Source organism: Channa argus, chromosome 1 (genome assembly GCF_033026475.1).
Source record: "Channa argus isolate prfri chromosome 1, Channa argus male v1.0, whole genome shotgun sequence".
Taxonomy (NCBI): domain Eukaryota; kingdom Metazoa; phylum Chordata; class Actinopteri; order Anabantiformes; family Channidae; genus Channa; species Channa argus.
The window spans coordinates 13,079,783-13,096,534 of NC_090197.1; the positions used below are offsets into that span (position 1 = coordinate 13,079,783).

General features: G+C 37.5%; 2 protein-coding genes across 2 annotated transcripts; both read right to left on the reverse strand.

Moving 5' to 3' along the window:
* Positions 1-4,564: 4,564 nt before the first annotated feature.
* mrpl24 (mitochondrial ribosomal protein L24) lies at positions 4,565-7,731 on the reverse strand. Its single transcript, XM_067499011.1, has 6 exons — positions 7,616-7,731; positions 7,159-7,345; positions 6,254-6,349; positions 5,715-5,818; positions 5,368-5,498; positions 4,565-5,013 (listed from the first exon to the last, which is right to left on the reverse strand). The coding sequence occupies exons 2-6, from the start codon at positions 7,339-7,341 to the stop codon at positions 4,877-4,879; spliced, it is 651 nt and encodes a 216-aa protein (XP_067355112.1). The 5' UTR covers positions 7,342-7,345; positions 7,616-7,731; the 3' UTR covers positions 4,565-4,876.
* A 1,543-nt stretch (positions 7,732-9,274) lies between these two features.
* Positions 9,275-16,051, reverse strand: LOC137124226 (hepatoma-derived growth factor-like). The gene is made up of 6 exons (XM_067498998.1): positions 15,599-16,051; positions 13,376-13,452; positions 12,975-13,113; positions 12,259-12,417; positions 11,997-12,185; positions 9,275-11,071 (listed from the first exon to the last, which is right to left on the reverse strand). The coding sequence occupies exons 1-6, from the start codon at positions 15,683-15,685 to the stop codon at positions 11,051-11,053; spliced, it is 672 nt and encodes a 223-aa protein (XP_067355099.1). The 5' UTR covers positions 15,686-16,051; the 3' UTR covers positions 9,275-11,050.
* Between the last annotated feature and the right edge of the window lie 701 nt (positions 16,052-16,752).

The following is a 16,752-nucleotide window of genomic DNA, read 5'->3' on the forward strand; positions in this document are numbered from 1 at the left end:
ACAATTAAAGTAAATTTGACACATGGCTCATCATACTGTTCACCCCTAAAAAGCGGTGTAATCTTGAAGCAAACTAGGCAATCAACTGCCCACAATCAAGGCAACAAGCCTGCTGTTTGTACAAATGGAGATAACACTGCACACTCAGAAATTAGAAGAAAGGTCAGAAGTAACAATGAAGAACAACATCATGGGGATAGAATCAGTAGAGCTGCATCTCAGTATTTATGGCTGAAGTGAAGCTGTGTATATTTCTAAGTAGAAAATGGGGTCCACCACTGGTGGACCCCATTTTCTACCACTTTGCCACCACTTTGCCACCTGTTTGTACTGTATAACCAAAGGTGAAGCATTGTTCATTTTGGTCAGACATAGAGTGACTGGTGCTTTGTCGTGTCACCCTGTGGCTTGACGGTTGTTTAGTGCTGCACACTTAAGGAATCTGACACCCAGACCCCAGCAGGGCGGTCTGGGAAAGAAACGTGAGAGAGCTGCCGAAGATCAGAGGTGAGCTTCAGACCATGTTCCAGCTATGACTGACTGTCACAGTGACCCAGACTGATTCAAGTCCAGTCGGCACTCAATGTAAGAAATCATTCACCCTGCTGTGATTTGTCTTTAAAAAAAGGGCAACGAAGGTATTTCTGACAAATGAAGATTATGCGATATGACAAGTTGCAAATGGAGCTCGACAAGAATGATCTTTTCAATTTCTTCCCATTAGCATGAAAGGCTGTGAGAGAAGCACAGGTTAGGTTTGCCCAGTATCTCCAGCATTTGCCAGTGGGGTGAAGCAGGTTCGATACAGCTGACACTTCACTGATTACTGAGGACTTATGAAGTTTTTTAATTTTTGTAAGATAGACTTTTAACGACACGTTTTGATTGCTTTTGCATGTAGGTCTCACTCAGGAAAATCCTCACCATTTTTCCCTTGTAATCCTTTAAAAAATATAAAGTGAAGTCTAATTTTGCTCGACATTTTGATGTTTCTGCGTAATATAATTTTCAGTACAAAATCTTGATGAGTTTTTCTTTACCCCAGAAACATTTGCCAATATGTGAATAATGTCTGCAAATTAAACCAAACATGAACTCATAAACTATATCTGAATAAATGTTAAAAAAAAAAGCTCCCGAAGCTCCTAACTGTCACATTATTGAGGCCATATACAAGAATCCACTGGGAACCAACTAAATTTAACCAAACATGGTAAAACACGCATGCAAGCCATGCCTCCGACCTGCATACAAGCTAATGTTACATTTTCCAGCAGCCTTCAAACATCCAGCCTATAATTAGACGCTGTCATTATATTGTAGCTGAGCTTACTTCATCAAGTGAGTCAAGAGCAACACTCAAATTTAGTTTCAAAGTGTCTTCAGATGTTCTGGACATGTTTAGGCCATCATAAATCCTGTTTCTGCAAGGAGATCATAATACAGCGATGCATTTTCTAAACTGTTTGCGTGTTGTGTGTTTATGTGTGAAATCTGCACAGTAATTCTGCAAACAGTTCATCATGTACAGAAAGAGAAAGTTCCAAGTTAGTACTTATTCAAAACGTCTACGGTTCAAGAATGCGACACGTTCAAATCTGGCTAGAGAGGTAAAAAGAACTTGACTCTGACACGTGCACCAACACCACCAGGTGGGATTCATTAGTTTACGTGGCTGACAAGCAAATGTGACTCAGCTAAAACACACAGCACATGCTGCAGTTTATTTTTATGTCTTCTTAATGCTGCTTGAGTCATGCTCGGTGGTTGCATTTAACTGGGTTACCAGAACTGCTGTCAATTTACCACAAAGTAGAAATTACAAGATGGGGATTTTTTAAGCTTTTGCTAGCCTGCACAAGTTAAGAGGAGTTATAAATGTGTGCTTTGTGTGTGTAAATGGAAAAACGATAAACACAATAACAAAGGTTCCACTTCACCAACGCTAACACTTTGCCTTGCTAGAACCCCAGACTGAAATCCATACAACACTAGCGTAACGACAGGAAAGATGACCAGCCTGTGAATACTTTTGCCTCCCATAAAAAGCAAAACCTCAAAACCCTGTTTCCGCTGACTGGCTGCTTCTATTCCCTCTTGGATGCAGGAGTGGCAAAGGCAAACTGGTTCAGGAGGGAAGAGTCTGGGAAAGCTGCTGAACTCATCCACTCATTGGCCAAACCGATGGTCTGCCATGCTGTCTGCATGATACTGACCAGAAAGTTGAGGTATGGACAGCCACTGTAGCATTTTGATGCAATTATATAATGTGTGACACATCATTTCTTTGTGTCAGTGTCTTGAAGCGAGACTAGTTGCTATTGCAGTTGCAGCTGGAGATCTGGCAACTAACTTGGCCTTTGAGTAAATCAATACTTGTGGTTAACCAGCGAGGAAAAAGAGACTTCATAGTCTTCGTAGGCCGACTCCCTCATTTATCATGGATAAATCTACCACTTGGAATGAGCTCAAATAAGACTGGTTCTTTTACTGCTAAATAAAACTGGATTTCTTTAGCTATAATAGGATATTAAAAGTGAAAAACTTCACCTGGGCCACAACCAAAGAATTAAAAATACAGAGGCCCAGATAAGTTTTTTAATATCTCTTGACATCAGTCTGACTGCTTTTAAACACTCCCAGTATACAATTCTGGCATAAAAGTAAAAAAATATAAAATCCCTTCACAGTATTTCAGCATATTATAAAATACTATACTACAAAGTGTATAAACTGCTATTGCCTCTATTTTGTGTATTTATTTTCCCTAAACAGCCAATTTCAATATAATTATTTCAAAATACACAAAACATGCTATGTGTCATTAAAGAATGTAAGAGCTCCTCATGATGCTGACCCACTTTCCAGATAGATTATAGGGGATGTGACAGCTTAAAAATTATATATTATTATAAGCTGCACCATTTCTTTTAATGACACTACACACATTACAGTAATTAACTGCTTTCAACCTTGGTATCCTTCTAACTTTGTTGTACACATCAGGTATAAGCTCATGTGGTTCAGGTTTAGGGTGTTTATTGTATTTTGCCATATTTCTCTTTTTGATGGGTAACATTGAGAACAGACAAAACACAAGGGACAAAATGGGATTTGACATTTAGAAAAGGTCTCCAGCTGGACTCCAACCCTGGCCACTACATTTATGGGGCATGTGATTTAACCATTGAGCTATCAGGATGCTCCATTTTGATTTACATTACCAATATTTCTGCTTACTTTGAATATGATTTCACTAAGAATATGTAAATGAAGTTAGGGGACTGCGGCTTAAGAAGTAGAGCAGTCACCGCATTGTTGGTTTGATTCCCGGCTCCTCCTGTTACTTGTTAATGTCCTTGAGCAAGACACTGAACCCCAAATTAGTTGCTCCCGGTGAGTGCAGACCACATGGAAGATACCAATTCACTTTATCTTCACTACCCTCATCTGAAATGGTATCTTTCAGCTACTGATGGACTGAACACAGCTGATCAGGTAATCAGCATTGGGTAGACTGGAAAAATAAGCAGAGCAGGGAAACCTGAGGACCCGACTTGGAAAACCAGTAAGCAAATTTAGAGTCTCACTAGTACATTTAGCTAGAGCAGCAAGGTGTACCAATATTTCTATAAATAAATAAATTGAGAACATTTCAACAGCAACTAATGGGCTTGGTGGAAAATGATGTTTTTTCCAAAAATAACAGCAATTATTCTGTGCTGTTGACAGTATGTATCAAGTCTTTTTTGTACCTCAAACAAATTACATTTCGTTTTTCATTTCTCATAGTGGATCATAAATTCATATGCAAGGTCGTACTTGAAACCTGATGCACTCACACATTACAGGAGTAACATACCGTGCCAGACTTTAAAATTGTCAAATGAGGTGAGGAACTATCCAGTCTGTATAGTCTCCTCCCAGACCATTTCCTTTTCCACACTCTTTCCCCAGACAAGTTGGAAAGACAGACCCTTTTGTGCAAAGACTTAGGTGCAGGCCAGCAGCATGCCTGGGCTTCTGTAAAGTAATATGACTGTTTTAATTTAAACAAGCTGCGCTCATTACCTTTAATAAGCCTGCAAATACCAAGAATAATGTAATTTCTCCACTCATGCAGACTCAACATATCAAGTGTTCTACAGCACTAAGTCATTCAGCGTCTTGGGAAAGAAGCTACTGTTTTGTAGAAACCTGTTTATTTTCAGTGTCACCCAGAACACCAGCTGTCCTCCTGATGTTGGCTGTTATTATAAGCTTATTCTATGTAGCCATTTTTTTGCTGAAATTGTGTTTTATGCAGCCTTAGATAATTTGTATGTGCTCAGTGAATATTTCTGAAGCATTTGAATATGTGTGGGAACACAGTTTCCTGTTCTGCTTCCAAACTGCATGTTTGATAATATATCAAAGCTAATCCTGTAAGAAATATGTGCACATATGGCTCCCCTGCTTGTGAGCTCATAACAGCTGCACTTTGATGTCACACTGAGTGACAGAATATATATCTTATATATATACATATATATCTTAATGATAAATTCAAATCAATAAAGATCACTGCTTTACACATGACATTTACTGATATTAAAAAGAAAAACATAATACAAATTCAGTTACTGCTGCAAATAAAGAATTATTTGGGAAACATTTGCTTTAAGAAGCACATTTGTTTCACTTCCAAGTACTTTTACACAGTTATGATTTTAGCAGTTTTTTCGTTGAACCAGTAGTTTATACCAAAATCTGTACCCATGCCATACTGAAATATTTTTGATGAGTCATTATGCACCAGTACATTCAGTACTTTATGACCAGAGTCTCTGTGAAAACTGGATATCACAATCAGTAGAACTACATCTGATACGTCTTGTCAGTACCAGTAGGACCTTCGGTGCCTTCTGTTCTCATGAATACCTAGCTTCTCCATGACTTCTTCTTCCAGTGTTTTCAAAGATGGTAAGTAGGTCTTTTCTACTGTGTCTTCAGGACTGGTGTCTTTGGGACCATCTTAGAAAAGAGAGATTGAAATCCATAGAAAAACTATAAATTCACTGATGAAACTTCCAACATTTATAGGAGCAAGAACCTGTTTTGAGAGATTTTAAACATTAGATAGGTGTAAAAATACTCATTAAAACAGAAAGTTTGCATTTGTTTAGACAAGACTATGATTATATAAAACACTGACTAAAACGACATCACTTTGAGTCCTATTTTTTGAATTCAACTCTGAACAGGTTGGAAAAACCCCCAAGAAACAGATTTTATGTTCTGACTGTTAAAGCACACATGGAATAAACCGCATCAACTTTAGATACAGAAAAGAACACCGCTTTATCCAAAACACACAGGCACCCTCACCTTTCCACTGCTGTGGCACAATGCCATCTCGTCGCTCTACAACAGGTTTTGGGATGATTCGACCTGTCCTAAGAGACACTCTGACTTTTTCACCCTCTTCTGTAAATTTCCACTCTACTTCAGTGGGCTTCCTGGAAGATCAATACCATGTCATAATCAGTCTGTTAACATATCAAATGGTGTATTTACCACTGAACACAATAAAGTTTGGGATAAAAATAATGGAAAAACATTTAATTAAAAACTTATTTTGGCTGTAACCGTGATTCACCTATTGTTAAGTTTTGACATGGTTGTGCATGTACACACACACATTTAATCCAACTTAGTAAACCACATTAATGTACCTGTCTGAGGGGTCAATGAGGGCCACATTGCAGAGCAGGATGGGAGCCTCACTGGCAATGTAGGTCCCACGGTAATCCTCGATTTTTCCTACATACCTGTAATGCTAAGACAGAAAATAATGTTCCACTGTTTTCACCTTTAAAAAACAGTCTCTGGCCAAATGGCTTTTTTATGATGCACTATGTCAGCATTTGCACCTTGAAATTGCCAAGTTCTAATAGACTGGCCAGATCTGGCTCCATCTGGTGGAGCTAGAAATAAATGAATTGTAGGGTGCTGCCATGATAAATTAACAAAACTATTTTGTAAACTCTACTTTATTTTTTAAAACAAGAAATTGGCAACATAATATGTCTTCTGAATTAATTTAAATGTATGCTAAGATATCAGTAAATTTGTAAAACAGCATCTGATCTTTCGTAAAACAAGAAAATTTTGATCAGAAAATAGGAATAAAAAGAAGAATTTGTGATTAGAGAAGATACAAAATCGAATGTGTCCACTTTCTTTTTTTCTGAGAGAAATGTTACAATCTTACTGTGTTCAGTCCCTCCAGGATCACCCAGTTTCGGTGTCTGAAGACTTGGATCACTTTTCCCTGCTTCCCTTTCTCTTTCCCTGCAAGAATCTCAACCTGAGAAATACACACAAAACACAAGAAAATTTAGTCTATGTTGTACAAACACAAAATTGTTGTACAGCCCCATCTATTAAATACCCCGAAAAAACTGTATGACAATATTTATATTTGAGACACATATTATATTAGCATAAGTGTTGCTACACCAAAAATGTCACAGTATTACTACTATTAGCTATACGCTGAAAAAACTATAGCAATCTACCCCTTAAAAATGTTTTGATCAGTTTCTCGCTTTGAAAACATTTTTTTTTATACCAAGAAAATTTAGTTTTTAGACTGTCTTTGCCATTAGATCTGTCAATCTTTGAGACAGCCCTAATTAAAAAGTCAGTTTAAGGCACTTTAGAAATATACATTCTTATCTATAACGTTATTCTGCAGCTTGACATATAGAGTTATGAAACAATATATTCAGCAAAACAGTATGGCCCCGACAGCTCCCTGATCTCAGCATCAGAGACAGTCTGAGGTTGCATGAAAAGACAGGTGCAACTAAAGGCACACTAAATCCACGGAAGTTTCCCAAGATCTTAGCAATTACATACCTGCAAAGTCCCTTTTAAAATTCTACGTAAATGGGAATTGATACTCTTAATGTCGACAAAAATCTGAGAGACAGAATGTTTTGCAACATCAACCATATATGCATATTTGTATACGTACGTGTATATATATATTTTTTTAATCCTGATGATCACAGGTAATCAAAACTACGTAAATAGACACCAATTATCAAGGATGACCTCAAGGATGGGAAAAGTTACTCAAGACATCAAATGAACCGTCTTCAGTTTTCTCACCGTGTCTCCTCTGAACACTGACCAGTCCTCATGTGCTATTGGCTCCACAAACACCTTTCTCCTTCTCTTCCCAGGAGGATTCAGCCTCTTAGCAGCCGCAGTCCAGGGTCTGTTGGTGCCGTATCGGTAGTCTTTGGGTACAACAACCCTGGCTGCCATGGACAGCAGACTGGTCAGCCTCATTGTGCTGCACAAACAAAACGAATTAAGGTCTGTAGGTTAAAACTTAGCTCAGAAGGTGGCCAGTCTCCAATGACAACGCTAGTAGTTAGCTTGTTGGCTATCCTGCTCAAACCAGCCTATGCTACGTTAGCACTTTTAGGTACAAAATTACCACTATTTCACTTAAGTGAGACAAGTCCCAAACCGGACCGCCACCTATTTTATCAAATAACCCCCTTGTTATATCGCTGGTATGAAAACAAAAATGAAAAAATGCAATGCAGAAACCTCCTACCTTCTCTTGATTTCAATGTCACATGTAATAGCAGTCCAACCTACACTATCAGCAGCAGCGCCGCCTAGTGTACGGGAGGATGAGCCCAGCAAAAACGCATGCGCAGTTGCTAAATCATGGATTTACTTTTTTTCCACTGAAATCTTTATTTTTTTACGGGTGGACGACAATTTGGGAAAATCACACAATCAACACCATAAATCTACAATGAAGAAAACCGTGACAGACTACTAGTTAACATAGAAACAGAAACATGAGTTATTAAAGACTTTATGAAGTTTACTGGACAACAGAAATTAAGGTTTGCACTTTATCTGTTATTAACAAGCCAACATTTTACTGAGTACAAATGCAATAGTCAAAGAAAAGATCTTATGAGATAATTTTTATAGCAGTCTTAAAGTGCACAGCACTGAATTACATCCTTAGCACTGCTTCTTATTATTTATCCAAAATTTGTTTGCCGGTATTTCTCTTTATTAATAATTATGGAAAAAAATCCTTTGTAATTTAATTCAATGAAAAGAAAATCCAAATATTTTACTTAAACAATTAACATAATTTGCACACAGTGTTGGTTGTCATAGTATATTTTGAATGTAAATATTTAAAGACAATATTTTCACATGACAATTTTAATAGGAGGGTTTTTCATTAAATATCAGCCATTTTTCCTTTTTAACATTCTTAATAATTTAACCTAAATGCATTCATCATACATTACCATCATTTGGCAGTTACCACAGATCTATAAAATGTGAGAGAAAACACATACGATAGTTTCATTTCATGCACATTTGCAGATAACTGTGTTTTACTTCTGCATCTAAAACTGAGTTAAAATAGATCCTTCTAGTGACATGTTAAATCTGGATTGGTTGAAAAAAGCTCTTTTTTTGTGCTGGAGGTAGTCACAAGTGAATGCTCAGCACAGTTACAAAATTACAAGCAAAACTCTAACTAGTAAGATGAGAATATATTTATAGCGCACATAAGACAAGACACTATGCTTTCTGAAGACCTGCAATTGAACATGTAAGCATAGACACTGGTGGTCATTAATCTTCTAAACCAAATGTACCAGCTGCCACAGAGAACATCAGAGATCATTTACTCCCCCCCCCCAAAAAAAAAAAAGCTTCAGCTCAGTACCCCGTGAATGTTATAAAGCCATAATAAACAATTTGAATTTGTACCTACACCCAAATAATGTGTTAAAACTCAGAACCAAACCCCATAACAAATGCAAATCTGTCAGGACACATTAGATAAGACCAAAACTAGATCAGCCCATCATAGCCAGAAGTCTTAAACTGTGCTACATGGCTTTTTTGAGAATAAATTATTTATGACAAGTGCACACACACAGAAAAAGGTTCCAATGTTAGTTTCATATTTTTAGAGTTAAACATTAGATGGGAAATAATTAGGTTTGGATGAAAACCGCTGTAGCGTCTCACTTATGTGCCGTGAAGTCTATACAATGAGGTTCAAAAGTAACTGTCAGTCTTGAGAATAATTTTTTTAACACCCATGCGATGGTTAAACAGTGTATAGTGAATACAATCTATTTTGTCTGTCATGGCCCTTTACACAGTAAGGAAGTCATTATTATGCAATAATCAAGCAGGGCTGATTGAACAGAAACAGGACAAACTATTTTTAATCAACATGTTTATTAAATGGACTGGCAACTACAATAGTAAACTAAGCAGCAGATTAAGATGAATGGCAGCTTCCAAAAGAAACACAGAAAGCTAAACCAAGAATTACACTTTAATATCAAATGATACTCCAAATTAACTCAAACTCTGTGTGGAACACAGATTTTTCTGCATTTCAAAACCCAAAAAAAAAAAAAATAAATAAACCAGTGGTGTGATAGAAAAGTGGCCCTCTGAGTCACAAGATTCAGACCATTTTTACTTTTAGAAGCTGTTCTTAGTTTAATGATTTGATAAACTCTGGGCTCATTGTGCCAAAAACAGGACAGAACACAGAAACAATGACAATGTATACCAAGAAACATTGTGAGCAGGCCAAGTGTTGGGGGGGAAAAAAAAAAGTTGATTTCATTCAAAATTACTTGGTGGAAAACACAACACACTGACAAACATGTGAAAGCAAATGTTTGACCCTAACTCATCTCACAAACATCACAACTTTGATTCACAACCAAAATATTAAGACAGTGGACGTAAAACTGACTTATTTTCCAGTTAAGCAGGTTGCAAACCAAAAAAAGACTGAAGTTATGTAGATGCTTCACTCTGTAGATTCAGTTTCATTCAAAAGCACAATTTGTGTAGATCAAATGTTGGTATAAACATCAACACACAACAGAGCTAAAAAAAGAAACGTGGTACAACCAGTTACTGACTGCAATCACAATTACACCTCCAGTATTCAGCAATGGCAGCATTTATGTGAGCTAAATATAAACTTATGATAATGCAAAATTGAGAGTTTAGTCAATGGATTTAAACGTTTGCTAGATCATTTCCCCCAGAAAAGTGGCGACTGTTACCTTTTCCCTTCAAAAATGCCTTTGCTCCACCTTGACATAAAGTTTCAAGACAGAGCTCTGACACAAGATGATTTAGGAATGTCTTTCTTTTCGATAATACACATTAGCTAAAGATGACCCAACAATGTAACGGTTTAAATAGTTCTTTAAAAATCGGCTTTACATATTTATATGTTCAAGAGCCAAGTAGGCCATATATGGGTTAATTTGGTCACCTGCAATGAAGCATACACCGACTACATCAAAGCCACAAAATCCTGTGTTGCATAAAAACGTTATACAGTAAACTTGCTAATGTTTGATGGGGCAGGGGATAAAAAAATAAATTCTGAAATGCAACTCTTCATACATTCAACAACTGAATAGGTGATTTCTATGAGATGGAGAAGCTAGGTGAAACAAATATGAGTCAAACATAATTTACGGACTACAGTTGGGTGAGCATGGGTGGAAATGTGTTCTTTTTCCTGTACAATGTCTATATTTAAAAACAATCAAATTGTAGTATTTGTCAAATGAATGTGTTGTTTAAATATGTTCTTTTTTATTTACTATATATTCCGTGTTTAAGCTGAAAAATGTTTGACACCTAGCATTCAGTCTTAGTAATTATGTAATTGCACTTAGAAATAAAAAATATATACACACCAAAATTCCATTTATAAATGAGCCTTAAAGTGCTCAGTTCAATTGTTTGAAATCAGATTAGCAAACTTTTGTGTTTCTGAGATATATGATATCCCAAAAATGGCAAATGAGGATTTGTTTATCCCTCAATACAAACACTTAGGTTTTTAAAATTCTATTAATCAAACAGCTGAAATCTGGCATCCAGCAGGTAATCATGTTGATGCTTAAATTCCAGAGAGAAGTGTCAAAGGTTCTTGGTTGGCTTCTGTGAATTGGTGTTAAGCACTGTCTGTCACGGGCTGTAGAAAAGACAGTGAAGAACAATTATAGGAATTATTACAATTAATCTTTTAACTTCCTATAACTGACATGTGTCCTGCCTTGCACCGTTCAAAAATATCTACTTGTTTAACATCACTGTTGGTTGTTTTCAAATTGTTTCTGTCTATAATGGGTGCCTTTTGCCCAAACAGCTGCCTTTTGTTTTTTTAAATACAAGAGAGTTTCAAAATCCAATTTTTTTTTAATTATGTGGGTTTTTTCGATATTTTTGATAATGAATCAAAGAACTGTGATGGCTTGAACATAAAACTATATTGTTTTCTATTTGAAATAAAGCATAAGGACTATACACCGATCAGGCATAACATTATGACCACAGTGCAATTTCATGGAATATAATACAGTGGCTCTGCCATGAATTCTACTTTTTACAAGGTAATAATTTCTCAGTGTTTAGGTTGAAACTGTCAGAAAGATGATAATTCTACTATGTGTTTATTATTGAGGTCAAAGTGGGTAGTGAAGTCATATAAGAAGATGTGGTGTTAACATTTTGGCCCCGTTTAAAATGAATGAGGTGGCCAAAACATTAGACCCAAAAAGTAGTTTTAATGTTGTAAAAGTAGAAATGCAGAATCATATTGAATTGCATCAAATTGCACAGCTGGTCCTAATGTTATGGCTGATTCATTGTAAATGGTCCCAATCCCAGAATGTGTTCCAGGATAGGTTGGAAGTTGATGGGCTTCAATTTTATTAGTGTGGTTATAGTGTCACAATAACATCTGTTATAGAATCTGTAAAAAAGCCCTTTAATGTTATGTCCACTCAAGCAAATAATCGGACAAAAAATGCAGAAATACCATTGGTCTTTTTATGCTGCAGTGAGTTCATAATTACATGCTTTTCAGTTAAAGACCACTAATGAGCAGAGTGTCTCACCTTATCTGCTGTTAGCTGGCCTCCTGCTGGAGCATTTTCCTGGGCCTCTGGTTTTGACTCGCTCTGTGAGGATGGAGCACTTGGCTTGGGGCCAGCCACATCGTTGGCCTTGGCCTCTGTGTTAGACTTGTAGCCGTCTCCTTTAGAGTCATCTTCTGCTCCTGTATCCTTCGGCCGCTTGGGAGACTCCTACCAAACATTTGATGTGTCAGTAAAATTGCTTTACTATGGCGCTGAATGTCATGACAATCTCAAAGCTCACCTCTGTCGATTCTTCTGCTTTTCGTTTAGTTCCACCCTTCTCATTCTTCTCATCAATGACCAGGGCCCCCTCATCCTCATCACTGCTTCCTTCAGCATCTGCTTTCTCTGAACTACCTGTATCCCCTGCTCCTTCCGATGCATTTTCCTTCTTCGAGGACTACAAGCAAAGTTTGAAATATTAGTGAAGAAAATAATAAAACTAGTCACTTACAAAGAGCATACACCAATGTCTACCTTAGATGTTTTTTTTTTAACTTGGCAAAACTGCAATTCTTTCTACCATGGAAAAAAAAGGACATCCGTGAACACCCCCCTTTAATTTCATAAAGATGGTTGGTGGTTGGTGTGACCATGTTTTTTCCATTTTAATAAAGACTCTTTTTTGTCAACCTACTTCAGTTAGGGCACCTGTATTGGTGTTTTCTTGTAAGCAAAAGTTATTAAATAGTACAATAATTAGTCAAGAGCATCTCCATCTTCACCGTAAGGTCACCATTTTCCAAAAAAGGTAAGATGATAAATATAGTCTACCAAGTTTCATTGTCTTGGTATTGGCTTGCTTCCCCTTTAATAATCTTTAAAATTTAAGAAAAAGAAGAGGCTGAAGTGAGTGGTACTCACAGTACAATAAATAAAAAAACAAAACAAAAAAAATAAATAAAAAAAACTTCCATCATAGCTTACACCTGGGCTCTATCCTAAAACTCAACCAACCTCGTAGCCTTCGTGTGTGACAGTGGGGTTGTTCTCGATCTCCCAGAGCCCTTCAGCAAAACCTTTCCTCTTGTTTGCTTTTCCAAACTTCTCCTTGCATTCTTCGTAAGGGAACAAATCCTTGGCCCCCAAAAATGCTCTGTAGGGGTCAAACATTTCTAAAATATTCAAAATTTGTACACCAATTCAATCATGCATACAATTTGTGTCTGTTCTAATATCTGCATAAATGACAAAACATTGTAGACTTTTATTTGTAAAGATTTCAGGGATTAAAACTGATTATTCATTATCTAAATAAATTAACAGTTAGTGACAATTCTGGACAGTATTTAGGAAAGTTTACCAAATTGATGGTAGCATCACATGGAACACAATTGACTTCATCAAATAATACTCACGTCTCATGTGTTCCAAAAAAGAACACTTGGTACTTGTTTGAAGGGGACTTCACTGCTCCTTCAGGTAACTCATCAATCTGTAAATTAATATGCAGGCTCTTAAAAAGGGTTGCTTACAACACCAAGTAATATTTGTAAATTACATAGTATAAATTACATAGTAAAACTGCAAGCTAAAATGTTATGCTTTCCTGAAAATTTCACTTATATTTGAAATTATTTTACAAATTAATAAACCTTCAAAACCAGAGTCTGAGCTGGAATGTATACTCATAGCTGTAAAGGTTTAAGTGAATTCCACATGCCATTTGTGGGAAGTCAGGATTAATTTCATTGTCAACTGAATAATCCAATACAATGTTGACTACAGGTTTTTTTATACCACCATTAAGTATAAAATACAATTAATTATATAGTCTCTAATTAATGGTTAAAGGAATAAAATGCTTTTCACAACCTCTGAGTAGGTCACCATAAAATTACCAAACAGCTTCTTTCGTTAGATCAATAAGCCAACCTACTCCCCAAATATTCATTTATTTGGATGAAAAGTGCAGAAAACTCTAGTGTTTGAGTGGGGTGGACCAGAAAATACTATGTTCTTGACAAATTACTTAAAACAATCAATTGATTATCAAAATTATTCCCCCATTATCTGGTAAATGAACAAACAACTTAATACTGCAGTGTTAAAGCCAAGTTATTCTTATATAACAGGACTGTTATGCAACACAGTGTAGTACTCCTCATTGCTGCTTGATGGTTTTTCAGATTTATTGCACAGCTTTATGAGGACTTACAGTGCTATAAAATGCTCCTAATTTATTTGAACAGTGACAGCCGACATGTTTCTGCTTCCTTTCCCTTGTCTGACATGGTTGTAGTTCATTGTCTGGCTCCATCACTCTACCAATATTTATTTATTTTAGAAGAAGTGCAGCAAGACATAGAGAAACAGGAAAGCACTATTATTATGACCAGGCATGTTGTCCATTGGCCTCTGCCAGATCTCCTGCCACAGTGGCCTTTTGGCATGCTCAGATAGGGCCAGTATGTCAGGATAGGTGGGGCAGGGCCTGTGCCCTGGTGGCATGAGCCTTGGCTGATAAGAAAAAGATCAATACACACAGCTACCTCACTATTTTGGGTGATTCATGCAAATTTATCAGTTTTGTATGTAGATGTAGTCATAACTGTCCAAAATGTTGTTTTTCTCAGCATTTCATTGTATGAATGGTCACAACTTACTCACAATGAAACTGTAATCCAGTGATCCCTGTTTTGGCTCTCTTATCTATTTTATTCATCTAAAATCGCGTTCTGTCTTATTTAGTATATGCATAACTGTAAAACTGTGCTATTTTTCGAAAACACTGTTGCGAACTAAAAAGGTCACATCTCCCCCCCCCCCAATAATAATAATAATTGGGAACTCGACGGTAAACTTAGATTAATGTGCATTTCCTGTTTGAATGAACAGACATTATGTTGCCGTCTTAGTTAGCGACCAGTGCTTTTTTTTTCCTTTACCGAAGAGCAAACCTGATGGTAATGTAACATGAAATTACAGCAGCCTCAGTAGAAAAAGTTAACAACGTCTTGCAACAAGTGTGGGCCGACAGACATGTTTGCAGAGTACTAAAGCATGTGGGTACACAAACAAGCATGGGTATTCAGTCAAATTAAATGCTAAACCATTCAAATGCATTTAACACGTAAGCGTTAGCCGATTTACAGCGTGGTTAGTCTGTTATCAGACAGTCCAACTTTACCGTTTGCTACCGGACAGTCTCCAGTTTCTGCGTGACATGTCCGCGACTTTCTGTTGGCCAACGGCTCTTTTTAATTGTTGCGAAAAGCTTACAGTTGACATTAGCCCAACAGGGCCCCGGGAAGCCCGAAGCCACCACACATGAAAAGTATCGGCACGGCAGCTAGCAGCAGCATGCACATGTAGCTATTTAGCCAAGCAGGGCAATGAGGCGTCTGCCTACACGATGAATCACGCGACAAAAATGTGTAACTGTCTGCACTTGGCTAGCGTTAGCTAGCTCCGTGTGGATGCTGGGCAACGTTAGCGAACACGACCGAGCTATGCTAACTCCTGGTAGCTAACTCCTGTTAGGCCTCGCAGGTTAACAAGTGATATGAGCAGGCAGCCAGTTGAAAGGCTGAAAAGCAAAGCGGACGCTGGAAATAAGAAATGTAAGGTTTGGCGCTTACCCTCGCAGGCCAGTGTGGATAGCCCTTCATTTTGGCAAACACGAGATCTCCGGGTTTGTATTCCTTTTGCCTATTGGACCTCGGCATGTTTCTGGCAGAAATGGCTTTGCAATGTCAGATATATGTGTAATTAGGAGCAAGCGGTAGTTTAATGTAGTACAGTGTCCGGATTAGTCAGCACCTGCAACAAACAAGCCGAGCGTCGGTATGTCATCCAAATTATCCAGGCGCGGAAAACTGGAACGAAGACACGGCGGGCGACTTTTTGGCAGATACTATGGACTGAAACCACGGCCCGGTGATAGCGATACCGTTGCGGTTTATAACTGAATAAGGTTATGAAATCATCAACAAAAGGCTGTAACTATTTGGGTCTAATGTTAACCCACAATCCTCTCGTCCCTCGGACTGTTTGGGTTTAAAATTGAAACCCGCTTCCCTCGCTGCGGACGCGCCCCCAATAAGTGCTGAAGTTGTACGGTTAGCGCCCCCTGTTGATCAAACCTCACACTGACGAAAAGAGTCATAATGTAAAAAGTTATTTGCGATTTTATTTTCAAATGTGAAGACCATTTGTTTTATCTAGAGGGAAATTCGCCTTAACATTTTTCATGAGTAGTTGGCCTTTGTCCCCTAAACATAAATGGGCCTTAAAGGGACACTGCACCCTAAATTATTTCTTTGTAATATCCGATAATTGCAGTTATGTTGCTATAAGCATACAGGTGATTATACCAATAAAATTCATTTTGGTCTAAGAGGTAAGACATCCTCAAAACTGTCATCCCTTACGTTTCCCCTCGGCTCTACTTAAAGAGATCTATCAATCCGTACAACTCAAAATATTATTGTGGCCACAGGACAAAAATGAACCGTGGATCACCTTAACACAGGACCACTTTACATGACGGGTGCGCAATAATAAGTAAAAATGCAACAGTTGCTTTAAGGCGTTCTCTGCATGAGGTAAATTAATAAAATCAAGAATTACCACAAATCTAATGCTACACAGTGACATTCGGGCTATTGCAGCAAGTTAGTCCAGTCCAACAGACTATAGGCAGCTGCCTTTCTATGTTTTTAAAGGAACTTAATCTTTAGAGTTTCAGTTTAAACGCGATTAACTCTTAATTGCATTTCCAGTGACAAAACAG